Source organism: Panthera leo, chromosome B4, assembly GCF_018350215.1.
Source record: "Panthera leo isolate Ple1 chromosome B4, P.leo_Ple1_pat1.1, whole genome shotgun sequence".
Classification (NCBI taxonomy): domain Eukaryota; kingdom Metazoa; phylum Chordata; class Mammalia; order Carnivora; family Felidae; genus Panthera; species Panthera leo.
The window spans coordinates 120,175,098-120,193,268 of NC_056685.1; the positions used below are offsets into that span (position 1 = coordinate 120,175,098).

Below are 18,171 nucleotides of genomic sequence, written 5' to 3' on the forward strand. Positions count from 1 at the left end.
TAAATCAACAGACAAACAGTAAATCTAATGTCTGGAAAAGATAAACAATAATTATTATATCCTGAATCATATTTGCTGCAGCTCTCAATTTTGTTTTAATAACTTGGTCTTGATGTGATAACTGCTCATATTTCACTCATGGAAATACTCATGAAGTCTTCCACCTGTTACTTACGTTCATCTGAGCTCAGTCACTAATACCAACTGGTTAAATACCAATATTTAACAGATATATCAAATTATTCATCCTAATATATGCAATATAATATGCAGAATATAGTACATATAGAACTCATAGGAGATCAACTTACTAAGGAAATGTTTAGATTGGAAACTGCAGTATTAAGGCAAAGTGTAATATTGCAAAAAGAAATATTGCAAAAAAATTATGCAAGTATAAAGAAATGGAGAAATTGTGCTTTCCCAATGTCACAGAATTGCTAAGTCAAAAGACTATGTTTCCCAAGCTTCAAAGGACTACAGAGTCAAAAAATTCCCAAATAATAAAAGAATCTCCTAAAGGATACTGCAACAGGATGGTGAAACACCACAAAATACTAAGATTGAAATTTTACAATAAATAAATGCTGAGAGGCGCCTGGGTGGCTCAGTTGGGTGAGTGTCGGACTTCAGCTCAGGTCATGATCTCACGGTTCATGAGTTTGAGCCCTGCTTTGGGCTCTGCGCTGATAGCTCTGAGCCTGGAGCCTGCTTCAAATTCTGTGTCTCCCTCTCTGTGTCCCCCTCCCCCGCTCAAGCTTTGTCTGTCTCTCTCTCAAAAAGGAATAAACATTAAAAAAATTATTTATTTAAAAATAAGTAAATAAATAAATGCTGAAATTGAGTAAAAGAAAAGCAAACTGTTAGGTAGGAACATCAGCCTGAGCAGGCAGCATAGAATAATCAAATTCAAAGGCTACTGGATCAGTGACTTAACCAGTCAACACTACCCTGTCAAACCTTGGGCAAATCACAAATCTCAGCATTTTAATAATTTGTCTCAGGGAGTGGAACAAACCCATTCTGATTCTAGAATGGTAATATTACAACATCCAATGGACCAGGCATCCACGTCCCCTTTCAACTAACGTTTGCAAATCAATCTCCTGAAACTAACTTTCAAAGAATATCTGGTTTTAGTTGGAAATTAGTGTGAAAGAAATGGGCACCTGCTCAGTACCTCTACATAGTGTGCTTAACAACAAAAAATACAACATAATAAAGTCTACCCCTTAAAATTCATTTCACAATTCACTTCGCTGTAATTATGCACGGTATGAATCAAAGCACAACCACACACAAAGCACTTGGCATTGGTGCCGCTAGCCATGTAAACCATACTGATACCATGATGACTGCTCTGTGATCTGAAGCCTTCTTGATAATAGGCCCCACCCTCATTCTTTCCTTTTGTTTGACAGCACCCTTAAGTACATCCTTCAGATACACAACATTTTTTTTATCTGCTCTGGAAGTTTGACTATATCACATACCCATTCTCTCAGTTTCCTCCCTGGTGGTCTCCCTAGTATGTACTCCCTAGCCTCTAGAGCTATAAAAGCAGGTTTTACAGGAAGTGGGGTGTGGAGATCTACCCGCCTTGCAGCCACCCAAGACATGTTTCTGTCCATAAGTCCCCTTAATAAAACTATTTCCCATCAAGCTGAACTTGGCAGTGTTTTTCTTGGTCTTATGGCTCCTTGGGACTTTGAAGGTCATTCTGCATAAACTTCCATTTTACAGAAGAGCAGACTAAAATAAAATGTGTAGTCTTAAATCAGTTCGCAAATAAAAGGGATCTCCATTCAGATATCTAACAGGCATTCAAATTGATACATCCAAAACCAAACTCTTCAGCCCTCTACCATAAGTCTGTCCCTTCTGCAGTCTTCTACTTAGTTAACAGCAACTCCATCTTGTCAGTTGTTTATGTCATGACCACTCTTTCTCTCTCAAGCCACATCTTATCTGTCAGAAAATCCTGTGGTTCTACCTTTGAAATACATCTAGAACCTTACTATATCTCAATAAGTCCACTGCATTGACCTAGGTCCAAGCCAAACCCTTTCTCACCTGGATAGTTAACACATTTATTTATTTTTAATGTTTATTTTTGAGAGAGAGAGACAAAGCACGAGTGGGGGAGGGGCAGAGAGAGAGGGAAACAGAATCTGAGGCAGGTTCCAGGCTTTGAGCTGTCAGCACAGAGCCTGATGAGGGGCTCAAACCCACGAACCTTGAGATTATGACCTGAGCTGAAGTCGGATACTTAACCGACTGAGCCACCCAGGCGAAGCCTTGTTAACACTATTAATTGGACTCCTGCTTCTGCCCTTGTCCTCCTATTATTTATTTCCCACATAGCTGCAGAGTGATCCTTGGCTCAAAGCCTTCCAGCAGCTTCCAACCTTACTCAGGGTAAAAGCCAAAGTTATTACAAGGCCCCACAAGGTCTGGCCCTATTTTCTCTTTGACCTCATCTTCCTTCACTCCTCACTCTACTTCACTCATGTTGGTGGCCTATATTTCAAAAGTGACAAGCAAGCTTCCATATTTGGATCTTTGCATTTGCTTCCACCACCTCTTTCATATCTTTTCTCAAATACCACTTTCTCAATTAGGACTTCTTGATCACCAGATTTAAAACTGCAAACTCCAGGCACCTAGGTGGCTCAGTCAGGTTAAGTGTCCGACTTTGGCTCAGGTCATGATCTCACACACGGTTCATGAGTTCGAGCCCCGCGTTGGGCTCTGTGCTGGCAGCAGCCTGCTTCAGATTCTGTGTCTGCCTCTCTCTCTCTCTCTCTGCCCCTCCCAAGTGCACACACTCTCTCTCAAAAACAAACATTAAAAAATAAATAAAGTTGCAAACTCCATCCCTACCTCCCTGCACTTCCTATCCACTTTCCCTGTGTTATCTAAAAAAAAAATTTTTAAGTTATTTATTTATTTATTTTGACAAAGAGACAGAATATGAGTGGGGGAGGGACAGAAAGAGGGGGGGACAGAGGATCTGAAGTGGGCTCCACACTGACAGCAGAGCAGCTGTTGCAGCACTCGAACACATGGAACTGAGATTATGACCTGATCTGACGTTGGAAGCTTAACTGACTAAACCACCCAAGGCACCCCCCCCACCCCCCACTGTGTTATTTTTTAAAATAGCACTTGCCACAAACTGATACAATGTCCTTTACTTTTTTATTATCAGCCTCCTCTGATTAAAATGTAAACTCTACTGAGGGCAGGGATTCTTGCCACAGCAGTATGGACTAGTACCTGGTACAAAGTAGCACTTAGTAAATATTTGTTAAATAAACAACTGTTACATATCTAGTGTCAAAATCAACAGTATTGGAGGTTATTTTTTTTTAAATACTGTCAACTTAACTAAAAATTACTTTTAAAAAAGTCACCAAACTGGGGCACCTGGGTGGCTCAGTCGGTCAAGCATCTGACTTCAGCTCAGGTCATGATCTCACAGTTTGAGAGTTTGAGCCCCGCATTGGGCTCTGTGCTGACAGCTCGGAGCCTAGAGCCTACTTCAGATTCTGTGTCTCCCTCCCTCTGTTCCTCCCCCACTCACACTCTGTCTCTGTCTCTCTCCAAAAATAAATAAAGATTAAAAAAAAATTTTTTTTAATCAAAAATAAAAAAAAAAATCACCAAACTTACAAAGTAAATTTATTTCTAATCCTAAAAGGTAATAATTAGCTCTATTTTTTTCTCAGTTGACCAATCCAAGTAAATCAAACCTCGCAAATTTCATATGGCAGTAAAATTCTAGAAATCAGCTATATTTAGTGATCCTATACCCAGATAGGAATTGCTGAAGATTCCTAAGAGGTGAGACCGTGTCATGCCCATCTTTGTATCTCCAATGCCTAGCATTCAAGGATCTGATAAACATAAACTCTCAAAATTATTTATTGAGTTTTGCCTTAAAAGTGAACGATGTAATTACCCCATCAATAAGTATACAAAATTATCATTCGAAAAATAATATGATAGTCTAAATAATGTTGTGTTTCCTCTTAAGAATGTTTAATTCAGGAATGATTCCAGACCTAGCAGTAATCATCTCCAATTATATGCACCTTAACTTCTCTTCAGCAATTCAGTTCCATGGCCTTAATGAATACCTTGCCCTAAACTAGGTCTAATCCTCCTCTAAAATTTTGAACTTTAATATGACACTTTCAGACAAAATCCCCAATCCTTCCAGTTCTCTCATTTGTTTTCCTCAACTGCTCTCCCACCAGATAAAATTTCCAATCCTTTGATGGTTCTTTCCAGACTATCAGCTACTGCTCCCCCCTTTTCTCCCCCACACAGTTTAAGCTATTCCACGAATACACTGTGAGGCACCCTAAACTCTCTATCACCTTGCCATTCAGTCACAAGATCTGGCAAGTGTTTGACTACTCCTAATCTCCCTAACAAATATTCCAAATATTCAACAATCTTCTCAAGCCACTCTATTTGCTCCTTCCCCTTAGTTTAGGGAACATATCTTGTTGAGACTATCCAGTGGGTTCTCCTACCTAGATCCTTGGAACTGGCCTGGATCTAATCCCTTTCCAAGTATGGCCCATAAATTCTGCGGGTACTGATATCCTTCTAATACATTACTTTTCTACTTAGTTAAACAGAGACCCTCTACAGACTCTATATTTCCACCCCAGCTGACTGCTCCTGAACCCTGGATTGCAAAAACCAAACTGATAACCAAGCATTTTTAATGATCATGTCCCTCTTTTGTCCGGAATTCTTTATTAGCAGTCACCTCCTGGGATGAATTTCAATTTCTTTTATATAGCAAATAAGACCCTCTGAAATCTAATTTAGTTCAGTGCCTATTAAAGACACCAAATGAAACTGCAAACCTGACTCAAAATAGGTCTCCCTATGACTGTATCTTTGCTTTATGACCCTTTACCTTTGTTACTGATCCACGGGCAAGTAGAAGTGGGCCAAACAAATTCTCTCCCCCAAGAATCTAAAACTTGACACAAAAGATCACAGATTAGGAGTTGTGAGAGGTGGAAGCAGTGGTTTTCAACTGAGAGACATTTTACTCTCAGGAGACAATTGGCAATGCCTGGAGAATTTTTCATTGTCAAGGCTGTGAGTGCTACTGGCATCTGGTAGAGACCAGAGATGCTGTTAAACATCCTACAAAAACAGCGCAGCAATTCACAACAAAGAATTACCTTGTCCAATGAGGTTTTAGGAGCTGGTTAAGGTCCTGCCTTTCCCACACTTTGTGACCCACGCCAGAAGTTTTCTGTTACATTTCCCTTATTACCTAAGTTGGAGGTTTTTGCTGTTTGCAGACAAAATAACCTTAAGCAGCACAGTACCTTAGTTCAATCATCTGACACATTTGTATACTTCAAGCCAGTTTCTCAACCTCAAAACTATTGACATTTGGGCCAAATAATTATTTGCTGTGGGGACTGTGCTATGCACTACAGGATGTTTAACAGCATCCCTGGCCTCTACACCACCACCCCCAAAGTTGTGACAATAGGAAATGTCTCCAGACATTGCCAAATGTCCCTTAAGGGGCAAAATCACCTCTAATTGAAAACCACAGCTTTAAACTTTATACAAAGACTCCACCGATGTGTGGTCAAAGTCCGTCTTCCCAGCTCTCATGTCCAGTAAACCTTGTGTCCAGCACAAGTTGGTATAAGCCAAAGGGAAAGCATGGGGGGGGGGGGGCGGGAGAAGGGAAAAGGGAGCATTTTAAGTTTGTTTATTTTGAGAGAAAAAGAGAGCTCAAGCAGGGGAGGGGCAGAGAGAGGGAGAGAATCCCAAGCTCTATCAGTGCAGAGCCCAGCCAGGGCTCAAACCCACAAACTCCAAGATCATGACCTGAGTCTAAACCAAGAGTCAGAAGCTTAACTGACCCAAAAAAAAGGTGGGGGGCGGGGGGGGGGGGGGGCGCCTGGGTGGTTCAGTCAGTTGAGTATCTGACTTCAGCTCAGGTCATGATCTAAGTTCGTGAGTTCAAGCCCCACATCAGGTTCTGTGCTGGTAGCTCAGAGCCTGGAGACTATTTCATATTCTGTGTCTTCCTCTCTCCGCCCCTGCCCTACTCATGTTCTCTCTCTCTCTCTCAAAAATAAGTAATGAAAAAAAATTTTTCTTTTTAAAATAAAGAAGCTTAACTGACTGAGCCACCCAGGCACCCCAGGAGAAGAAGCATTTGTATCTGAATCTTCCCTACTCCTTTTCAGGTCCTGGCTTAAATATACTATTCTCCATCTTCCAGCTTCTATGTTCCTCCTCTTCTCCTTTGCTCTAGCATACAAGTACAAATGCCACAGTAACAGATAATGAGGCCTTGAAAGGTAGCTTTTGTTCTTATTTCCTTTCTTATATTTGTTATAACTTTTCTTTAGAACTCTCCATTCCCTTGGGGGAAAACATCCTCTCCTGGAAAAGACTCCAAAATATATTCTGTGCTTGTTGTAGTATGAAAGATCACTGTAATTTCTCTTCAAAGACTTTTCCTGTTTCACTTCTCTTAAAATGTAACTAGTTCAACCCCCCCTCCCCACATACTCCTTGCCCTCTCAGCCTTGCCCTTGTGAGCGCTCTCTCTCTCTTTCTCTCTCTGTTCAGTTTCAGATCAGTTCCAAGTACATAACCAATTTCATTAACAATGCAACACATGGTTGGTTTACAAACTAAACAATTAGGCAGGGACAAGTATACAGACTTACACTTCTCAAATAGTTTAGCATTTTCTTAAAGCATTTATTAATCTCTTAAGAATTTCTCTTCTAGGGGCGCCTGGGTGGCTCAGTCAGTTGAGCATCCAACTTCGGCTCAGGTCATGATCTGGCAGTGAGTTCGAGCCCCACAATAGGCTCTGTGCTGACAGCTCAGAGCCTGGAACCTGCTTCCAGATTCTGTGTCTCCCTCTCTCTTGGCCCCTCACCCACTCACGCTTCGTGTCTCTCTCTCAAAAATAAATAAACGTTAAAAAAAAATTTTTTTTTAATAATTTCTCTTCTATACTTTTCTCACATACCAGAGTCTCAAGTTCCTATATCTGGGTAACACTTTTTTTTTTTTTAAACATTATTTTACTTTTTAAATTTATTTTTTGAGAGAGAGAACCTATGTGCACAAGTGGGGGAGGGGCAGAGAGAGAGAGGAAGACAGAGGATCCAGAGCAGGCTCCCAGATGACAGCAGAGAGCCCAATGCAGGGCTTGAACTCACAAACTGTGAGATCATGACCTGAGCACACCAACACTGGTTTTACTGTTAAAATTTCACCATACTTCAATCTCAAGGCTCAGAGTAAGTATTCTCTTTTTCCTGTTGGTTTCTATATAGTCTTTTTCCTTATTAGAAGACCCCATATAGAAAGGGTCATTTTCCTAGTCCTTCCTTTCCAGGACAACAAAGGCATATTTATTCAATGATTCAATTACCCACTGCTTCCTAAAACCACAAGGAAAGTGGTCATACTCAATACCTGTAATAATATTGGTGGCATATAGTCTTAGTTAAGAAAATGTGAGGGAAAGTCAATGCTTTGGTGCCATTTATTTAAAAAAAAAAAAAAGTTGTTGAGTGCCTATGTTATGCTAGACTTAAACTCCCTGCCACCATGTAGTTTTACATTCAAGTGGAGAAGACAAAGACCAAGCATACATATGGGCAGAGAAGAATGGGAAGGGTGGTCACATAAGGCCTCCTTTGAGAAGACGTCATGAGGGGCATCCACTGGCCATAAGCAATGTCTATTATTGGAAGGTAATGTGTTGTTCTATTTCCTGTTAAACATTATTAAACTGTCCACCGATGATTATATCAATATAGAGACATCTTTATTACTGAATAAGTTGCAAAATTAAGCTTGACCCAGGTAATTTCAAAAGTTCATCACTACTTGAATAACTGTAATTTATTATAATATCCATCTCGTTTCACCTACTGTCCTTTAAATTCATAAAAAACTTTATTTTTCTTAAGAGTTAATAGTAATAGCAGTAAGATTAATACATTAACCAAGAATATGAATTTGACACTCTTCATTTATCTCAGTTAAGTTTTGAAATATGAAATAACTAAAAAATCAAGTGTTTCAAAAACTCATCTCTGTACTCAGCCATAAAAAAGAATGAGATCCTGCCATTTGCAACAACATGGACCTAGAAGGTTTTATGCTAAGTGGAATAAGTCACCCAGAGAAAAACAAGTAACATATGATTTCACTTATATGTGTAATCTAAAGAAGAAAACAAACAAAAAGCAGACCCAGATCCATAAATACAAAGAACAAACTGATGGTTGCCAAAGTAAAGGCTGGGGGATGGGCAAAATAGGTGAAGGGAAGTGGGAGGTACAAGCTTCCAGTATGTAATGAATAAATCACAGAGATGAAAGGCACAACATAGGAAATTCGGTCAATGGTACTGTGATAACGCTGGATGGTGACAGATGGTGGCTACGCTTGTGGTAAGCATAGCATAACCGATAGAGTTGTCAAATTACTATGCTACACACCTGAAACTAATTTTCACATTGTGTGTCAACTCGAAGTCGAAAGAGAAAGAAAGAAAAAAGAAGAGCCAAAGGTGCAAGAACAAAACCCCTCACCTCTGAAAATATCATTACTATTTACCGCACAGCTATTAGAAATCATACAGATGAAAAAGTACTAAGAACCTAATTCTGAATGTGTATTCGTGGTCTCTTTTGTGAAGTAAGCCATCACCGTTGCTATTAATTTTTAAGAGTCTTTCTCAGCTAGAGCTCTACAAGAGAATTAAACTGACGCCCTAAGCCACTCACTGACTGAATTAACTTTTCTCCCATGCACCTGGAATGAAACTAGCTATGTACCATCATCCTTGGAAGAGGAAGAGGACAGTCAAATCATTTTCTGTAGTTCTGAATTTTCTCGTGAAACAGAGTATGACAAAGGCTGAAGGACATCTGATAAGTCAGACGTTACCTAAATACTAATTAAAAGGTAAAGATAAAACCTTTTTCCAAAACAAGGTAATTCAGTATTGGACCGTAAGGTACAATATAAAAACTTTCCAATTAATGCTAATATTCAGAAATGTATATTCATAAATGCTGCTATAATTTGCTATATTTAAAAAACGATGTTACATTCTATTCAATGTTTTAAGTAAAGGAAACATTTGCTGATTCACAGAAATATTGATATTATTCCCCAAAATACAACCTGTGGTACTCAACGATCTGGAGAATCAAGAATTTTCTTTACCATATAAACATACCAGTATACCCAAGTTCTCTCCTAATATCATTAACTTACTAATAACAGAGAAAAGGGCCATAACCAAGTGCTTTGAATTCGCTGTTAACAAGTTGGAAACAAGATCCCACATTTAGCCTGTGTCTTGAGACAAATATGGAGAAGCCAGAAGTAACAAACTGCCAGCTTTACTGAGTCATGTTTCTGACTAAAACCGCGTTATGAAATGGAAAGAATGACAAGTATTGTGTTTATCACCGCAGATGTTGAATCCCTGAATTCACAGACCTCAAATTTTAAAAAGCAAAAAACTGTTTTTGCAAGAATGATGTGGAGCTAAAACGATTCCAGAAAGAACTTGCCAAAGCTGAAAACTCTGGCTATTTACCTAAAACAAATCCTAACTGTGCAAACAGGCACACCCTCTAATGCATCAGAGCGGGCCGGCGAGGTGGGGGTGAATTCAGAAAATAACAAGGTTAACATTTCACGGACAAGACAAGCCTCAGCCCAAAGAGTCCACACTGCTCCAGACGCCCTCGGTTAACGGAACCGCTCTGCTCCGAAGGGAGCCGAGCACCGAGCTCGGGTTCACGCTGCCACAAAAATCAACCCCAGCCTCCGCACAGGACCACCCAAGCGGGGTCCCCGGGACGCCCCCAGACGCCGCGTGGGGGAGCGATCTCAGCCCGATGCCTCCCCCGGCCGCCCTCCACGCTCCTCTGCGAGCGGGGTGGGGGAGAAGCCGTCCAAGGGGCCGACTCGTGAGGCCGGCGCCGGACGCCGCAGGCGACGGGAGATCGGGGCGGCGAACCCAGCCTCGGCTGGATCCGGGAGCTCAAGAGTCGCCTCCCACACGGCTGCCCGTCCCCGCCGCCCCCGAGGCTGCAAGCAACCTCCGGTGCCGGCTAGGGCGGAGGCGGACTGGCCCCCCACCCGACACCCGAAGCTCTTGCTGACCTGGAGAGGTGCTTCAGGATCTGTTTCTTGATGAGCCCAGCCATGGTGCCGGGGCAGGAGGCGCCGCTCTCTTTCTGCGGTTCTCACTGCCTCCTCTCTTCGTGGCTGCCTCTTCGTTACCCGGGCTAACCCGGCCGGAGGAGAGTCGCCTGAGCGCTCACGCCCGGGAGAGACCGGACGCCCCGGCCGAGGCCACAGCCGCCGCCGCTGCTGCGGAAGACCGGGAGCATCGCGCTCAAGCCTCCGTGGCTGCCGCCGGCGCCATCTTGGCTGCAGCATCACCTAAGCGACCTGGGGGAGGGCGGGGCGGCGCGGACTCCGCGCGGGGCGGAGCTAAGCGGGCTCCGGCAGGCGCAGGAGGGGTGCTGCCCCGCCACCCTTGCCCGGGGCTGGGCGTGCGTCCTCCGCTCCCTTGACGCCACTGGGTGTTTCGACTCCCAGTCCCGGAACATTCTTGCGCTTTACAGTCCTCCCTCTCCACTCTCTGGTCTTGTTCCGGTCTCCATCACCAAGTGTTCCTTCCACATCCTACTCGTCTTTCATTTTTCATAATTTACTCCACAAACTGCCCTGCACCACTGCTCTCTACCTGCTCTACTCAGCTTTCTTCATCTTCTTGCCTCAGTTTCTTCCCCTTTGCTAAGATATACTGCTCCCTCCTTCCCCCCACCCCTCAATGCTATAATTTAATGTTTCCTCTGGTGATTCCAATCCTAAAGGAAGTAAAAGTTGACAACTTATCTTAAAAGATTCCAGGACCTAGGAATTAGAAGTCCTAAATTCAAGTCCTAGCTATATTTTATTCTAGCCGCATTAGGGTGGAGAAAATAATTTCCTTACTTTTCGCTTTGGTTTAATCATCCATAAAATAGGTTAATAATGTATTCCTTACTCATCTCTTTAGGTTGTTGTACCTAAGGAAATCAGAATGTAAAATTTCACTTGAAAATTTCTATAAAAAGAAAGGAAATTCCTGAAATAGGGAGAACGATTACAGCTCTGAACTCCATCCTTCCTCCCCCTCAGCCTTAAACCAACACTTTCTGAGGTGAAAATGATCACCCAGTGATGTCTAAAGGAGGGAAAGAAATTAGACTACCTCTCAGGAATGTATCAGGAAGAATGTGGTTATGTATGGAGGAGTGGGGATAGTTCTCACCTAGTCTAACAACCTGGCCTTTTTTAAAGAGGAAAGGAGATAGTGGGTTAACTATCATGCACTATAACCTAAGCACTATTCAAGTATCTAGGATTACCTAAACAAAGCCCCCCAAAAAAACTATTGGCGGGGGGAGGGGGGGGGGACAAAAAAACCTGTTCCGTCATGAAAGAGTTAACAGCCTAGCAAGGTCTTAGTGCTAAGACCTTGAGCTATGTCATTAGTCTATGGGCCAAGTGGTATCTCAGCCGTTTTGTAGCTATGTAAACTTGCGGAAATCATTTAATCTGTCAGCCTCAGTTATCTCATCTATTGGAAATAATATTAAAACTTTCTAACTCAGAGCTTTATGAGGTCTAAATGAGATTATGCATATAAAGTTTTCAGCAAAGTGCTCCGCACATGACAAGCTCTTAATAATGTCATTGTTATCATTAGCGTTGTTGAAAACAGAAGCAAAGTGTGTGAGAACACAAAGGAAGAAATGATTCCTTCAACCTTGAGTCATTGGCGGATTTACAGTGGAGATGTTATTTCAAAAATGAGACGAAATCAGCCTAATGTGTTACCAGAACAGACCTTGAGGTCCAAGATTTGTATATAAAACCTAGCCTTGCAGATTTTTAGCTATGTGATTGTAGGAGTATGGAAACTCTCAGGCTCCATGATAGTTGCTGTGAAGATTAAACCAAGCTAATGAAGGTTGAGTACTTAAGAGAGTGCCCGACACAATAGAATGGAAGCTATTATTATTAATTCACTACCTAGAAGAGGATGTTTCAAGCAGGTGGGAGTGTCAAAATTCATGGCTTATAAATGGCAAGTGGCTTATTGTTGTGGCTAGAACAAAACCTGGATTCCTTTTCAAAGTAATACGAGGGGCACCTGGGTGGCTCAGTTGGCTAAGCGTCCAACTTTTGATCTCAGCTCAGTTCTTGATCTCAGGGTCGTGAGTTCAGGCCCCATGATGGTCTCTGCACTGGGTATGAATCCTACTTATAAATAAGTAAATAAGTAAACAAAAAACCTGAAAGTAATAAGTGTCAAAGAATCTCACAGCTTAATAACTCTAGTTATAGTATTTTTTAAGAAGTTCAACTAAGCAAATCTGAGAATTTAATTGGCTTTATTAAGCAATTCATGAATGGAGGATCATCCCACATAGCAAGTAGAAGGAAGATCCCAGGAGAGGAGTTATACAAAATGGGAAGTATTTATAGGAAGGAAGGTGAGGCAGAAAGCTATTAGCAAGAAAAGAGAGAAAGAAAGGGAGAAAGAAAAAAGATTGTTTCAGTCAAGGTCACCTTTCCTTAGAGGGAAAGGCAGAGAGTCCTATTAGGTGGATTACTTTATCTTGGGGGAGGGGAGTGGCAGGTGGAAGGACCTCCTGAGTAACAGATTACCTCATTGGTGCAGATCAGAAAATTCCAGGCTAATTGGCTTAAAATTCCACACCTAGAGAGGTTGAAACTGCAATTAGGTCTTGGTTTGCTGTGGGCAACTGACTCTACCTTGAGCCTGTGGTTTTCTTTTCAATAATATCTTTTTACTGAGAAAATGCATCTTCAATTTTTCTCTCCCTGGATTGAGAGAACATATAATGTCACAAAACCACTACAAATTCAGTGTTTTATATTAGTTTACATTTCTCTTAATTGCTTTTTAATTATTAAAGTATAATTTCTAGAAAGTTAAAAACATGACCGTCAGACAACTATATAATCAAGGTGCACCAAAGATTTATTAACTCATATTAACTCAAAAGCCAACAAAATAGGATATAGAGCTAGTTCACTCACTAACATGACTTAAATAAATCTGCTGCACCTTTTTATTATGTACCTATAGCAAAGTCATATTTTTAACTCTTTTATTTATTTTATTTTATTTTTTTAATGTTTATTTATTTTTGAGAAAGAGAGAGACAGAGCACGAGCCGGGGAGGGGCAGAGAGAGAGGGAGACACAAAATCCGAAGCAAACTCCAGGCTAAGGGCTGTCAGCACAGAGCCCCATACGGGACTCAAAATCATGAACCGTGAGATCATGACCTGAGCCGAAGTCGGACGCTTAACTGACTGAGCCACCCAGACGCCCCTTAAGTCTTTTAAAATTATGTAAGCAGAAAGAGTTAGGAGTGTCTCGAAAAAGACAGACATAACTTCCTTAAAATGACATAAGTCATTTTAGCCTCCCAGCCATCTTCTGAAAGAATATAACAGACACCATAAGGCCAGGAGATAGCCTAATCATATTCACAAGTGAAGCCTGACCTGACTCACACACTTGAGTTATCTTTACAAGATCTAAGCTCCTTTGAGCACCCAGTTACCAAGCCAACTAGAGCCAGAGAATTGATGATACTAACCCTTGCCGCCCTTCCAACTTCGACCTGGTCACCTTAAAATAACTTTTGCTCCAGTTCTATGCTGTATTCCCCATTGCACAAGCCACTTCATGAATATCTATGCACTCTTAAGTTATAACTCCCCCAGTTTTGTTGTTCAGGAGACACTGCTTTGGGAAAGATCCTTGGTGGTCTCCTTCACTTCTTGCAAGTAAAACCTTTCCTTTTCTTATTTTTTGTATTGGTTGTGTCTTTTGGCTCACTGCCAACCAAGAGGTGGACACAGTTTCAGGTAACAATTATACATTGCCAAAATATACATGTACATGAAAAGTGTTAAAAAGGAAACCATAGAGGGGCACCTGGGTGGCTCAGTTGGTTGAGCATCCATCTGGCTCTTGATTTCAGCTCAGTCACGATCTCACCATCGTGAGACTGAGCTCCACTTTGGGCTCTGTGATGGAGCCTACTTGGGATTCTCTCTCTCTCTCTCTCTCTCTCTCTCTCTGCCCCTCCCCTGCATGTCTTCTCTCTCTCTCTCAAAATAAACAAATAAACATTTAAAAAAAGAAAAGAAAAAAGACATATGCCCAAAATGAAATCATTTGTGCTAGGCCATGTCATAAAACCAATGCTTAATAACTAACCTAATTAAAGTTTAAAACTCCCTCGGGAAATATAGTCTTAACTGATCAGTCAGGAATTTTCTGATCAGCACCAAAGAGGTAATCTGTCACACGGACCCTCCATTTCCGCCCCCCCCCCCCCCGGAAAAAAGGAAGATGACGTAATCCACCTAATAAGACCCCATGCCCTTCACCTTCAGGGAACATGACCTTGCCTGAAATAATCCTTTCTTGTCCTTTGCCAATATCTTCTTGCCCCACCCTCCTTCCTTTTTTTTTTTTTTATTAACTTGTTTTATTTTTTATTTTTTTAAATTTACATCCAAATTAGTTAGCATACAGTGCAACAATGATTTCAGGAGTAGACTCCTTAGTGCCCCTTACCCATTTAGCCCATCCCCCCTCCAACAAACCCTCCAGTAACCCTCAGTTTGTTCTCCATATTTATGAGTCTCTTCTGTTTTGTCCCCTTCCCTGTTTTTATATTATTTTTATTTGCCTTCCCTTATGTTCATCTGTTTTGTCTCTTAAAGTCCCCATGAGTGAAGTCATGATTTTTGTCTTTCTCTGACTAATTTCACTTAGCATAATACCCTCCAGTTCCATCCACGTAGTTGCAAATGGCAAGATTTCATTCTTTTTGACTGCCGAGTAATACTCCATTGTATATATATATATGTATACCACATCTTCTTTATCCATTCATCCATTGATGGACATTTAGGCTCTTTCCATACTTTGACTATTGTTGATAGTGCTGCTATAAACATGGGGGTGCATGTGTCCCTTCGAAACAGCACACCTGTATCCTGTGGATAAATGCCTAGTAGTGCAATTGCTGGGTCCTATAGGGTAGTTCTATTTTTAGCTTTTTGAGGAACCTCCATACTGTTTTCCAGAGTGGCTGGACCGCTTGCATTCCCAGCCCCACCCTCCTTCCTATAAAAACCTTCCATTTTGTACAACACCTCTCCTTGGAGTTCCCCTCTAGTTGCTAGATTGGATGCTGCCTAGTTCATGAATCTTTCAGTAAAGCCAATTATTGTTTCTTCAGTAAAGCCAGTTACATCTTCAAATTTTCTCAGTTACATTATATTTAACAGAAGTAGTACATGCTTGAGATTATTCGTGCTAAAATCTTGTAGGGGAGAGTGCATGGTGTGAAGGTAAATAGAATCAGAGTCTTTACTGAACAGTTTTATTCTGAAGTTGGCTCCTACTAGTTCATGAGAACCAAATGCATGCATCTGTTCCCAATTCTGTGTTCAGTGTTTGGTGACTTCAGGATAGCTTGAAATTGCCCTTTGTGACTATATTTATAACTGTGGTAAGCACTACAAATCAGAACTTTTTTTTTTACTGGAGATCTGGTTGTTAAACATTTACCAGCACACACTGTAAGATGGGGTGAAGGGAATGAGATTGCAAATGTATGGACATTATTTCATAGACAATGTCAAGCCATGGAAGAGAAGACTTCTGTGGTGAGTAATACATTTGAGGAGAATGGTCAGATTTCTGATTTAGAAAAATATTTGGTGAAAATTATGACAGCAGTACAGAAGACAGATCAGAAGGAAAAGAAAATGGAGGCAAAAAGGGCATTGGGAAGGCAGTGGCATTATTTCAGTTGAAAGATAAGGCAGTATCAATAGAGAGGAAAGGTCAAGGTCAGATTCCAGAGAGTAGGTCAAAAGTTAGAGTTGAAGGTAATTGAGGTATCTAATTTGGGGCATCAGGTGGGTCTTGGGACACACCACTAATATAGATAGGTAAGTATTTAGGTGGAACAAGCAGTTTTGGAGATAAGATTAAGTTTTGGATTTGCTGCCTTTGAAGTTATTTTAGGATATCTGGGTAGAAACATTCAGGTTACAGTTGGAGGTGGAAATTTTGCTTTAGGATTTATCAGTATTTAATGATATCTGAAACCAAGAACAAAAATGATCTTGATCAAGGAGTATGTAAATGTTGAGGAAAGCAAAAAGAGAACCTTAAATGAGAAAGGTCTGATAACCAGAAGGAAAGAGCATATTTTATTTTTTTTTTCAGAAGGAAAGAGCATATTTTAAAAGATGAAAGATGAATATAAATGATGGCAGCTCATAAACAACCAACAAAACTAAAAGGCAGCCAATGGAATGGGAGAAGATATTTGCAAATGACATATCTGATAGAGGGTTAGTATCCAAAGTTTATAAATAACTTATCAAATTCAACACCCAAAAAAACCCAAATAATCCAGGGAAGAAATGGGCAAAACACATGAATAGACACTTTTCCACAGAAGACATCCAGAAGGCTAACAGACACATGAAAAGATGCTCAACATCACTCATAATCAAAGAAATACAAATCAAAACCACAATGAGATACCATCTCACATCTGTCAGAATGGCTGAATTAACAACTCAGGAAACAACAGATGTTGGCGAGGATGGGGAGAAAGGGGACACTTTAGCACTGTTGGTGGAAATGCAAACTGGTGCAACCACTCTAGAGAACAATATGGAGGGTCCTCAAAAAATTAAAAGTAGAACTACCCTACAATCCAGAAATTGCACTACTAGGTATTTATCCAAGGGATACAAAAATGCTGATTCAAAGGGGCACATGCACCCCAATGTTTATAGCAGCATTATCAATAGCCAAATTATGGAAAGAGCCCAAATTTCCATTGACTGATGAATGGATAAAGAAGATGTGGTGCATATATACAGTGGAATATTACTCTGCAATTAAAAAGAATTAAATCTTGCCATTTGCAACAACGTGGATGGAACTAGAATGTGTTATGCTAAGCAAAATAAGTCAGAGAAAGATGAATACCATATGATTTCACTCATATGTGGAATTTAAGAAACAGAACAAATGAACACAACACAGCTGGGGGAGAGATGCAAACCAAGAAATAGACTCTTAACCATAGAGAACAAACTAAGAGTTGCTGGAGAGGAGGTGGAGGTGGGGGGGGGGGGTTGCTAAATGAGTGATGGGTACTAAGGAGGGCACTTGTTGGGATGAACACTGGGTGTTATATATACGTGATGAATCACTAAATTCTACTCCTGAAACAATTTTTTAAAAATTAAAAAAAAAATAAATGATGGGCAGCTCTATGATGTAAGATTTATAAAATATTGTTTACATGTTTATAGTAAGGGATTTTATCAATTTAATAATAAAATAGAGCAAATAGAATGACTAAAATTGGACATAATTAAATTTGGGCATTCAATGACTTTGATACAAAGGATATAGACACCAATGGAATAAAGTGCCTGACTTCAAGAAGTTTTCCATCTACGCACGTTATGAGAATGATTATACGGGTGCGTGGCTGGCTCAGTTATGGAACATGTGACTCTTGATGTCAGGATTGTGAGTTCGAGCCTCAGGTTAGGTGTAAAGATTACTTAAAAATAAAATATTAAGAAAAAATGACGATTATATGATGAAATGATGATGATCATTACTACTGCTAGGTACTTGAATTTTATCTTTTACTATTCATAAAACAATTCTGCAAGGGAGTGTTATTTAGCTTACTCTATTTTATAGATGAGGAAACTAAGGCATAGAGTAACTAGCCTGTCCACAGTATCTACTAAGAACCAGGATTTGGCCCAGGAGTTTGAATGCAGAGATTGCACTATTAATCACTATCTCTTTGATTTCAATAATACTTCATAAATTTAAAAATTAAGTTAGTATATGTACACATACACACACACACGTATATGTATATACATGTCTATAAACTTCTAAGAAAGTTTACCCACAGATATTAAGCTTTTTGTAAGTGTTAACCATTATCATCTTCAT

At 40.5% G+C, this 18,171-nt stretch overlaps 1 protein-coding gene across 2 annotated transcripts in view; it reads right to left on the reverse strand.

Moving 5' to 3' along the window:
• Window positions 1-10,479, reverse strand: part of UHRF1BP1L (UHRF1 binding protein 1 like) — a 111,272-nt gene extending 100,793 nt beyond the window's left edge. For both annotated transcript variants that reach the window (XM_042947493.1, XM_042947494.1), the window contains exon 1: window positions 10,216-10,479. In XM_042947493.1, coding sequence (XP_042803427.1) covers window positions 10,216-10,259 — 44 coding nt within the window. In that variant the 5' untranslated portion in view covers window positions 10,260-10,479. The remainder of the gene's footprint in view (window positions 1-10,215) is intronic.
• Between the last annotated feature and the right edge of the window lie 7,692 nt (window positions 10,480-18,171).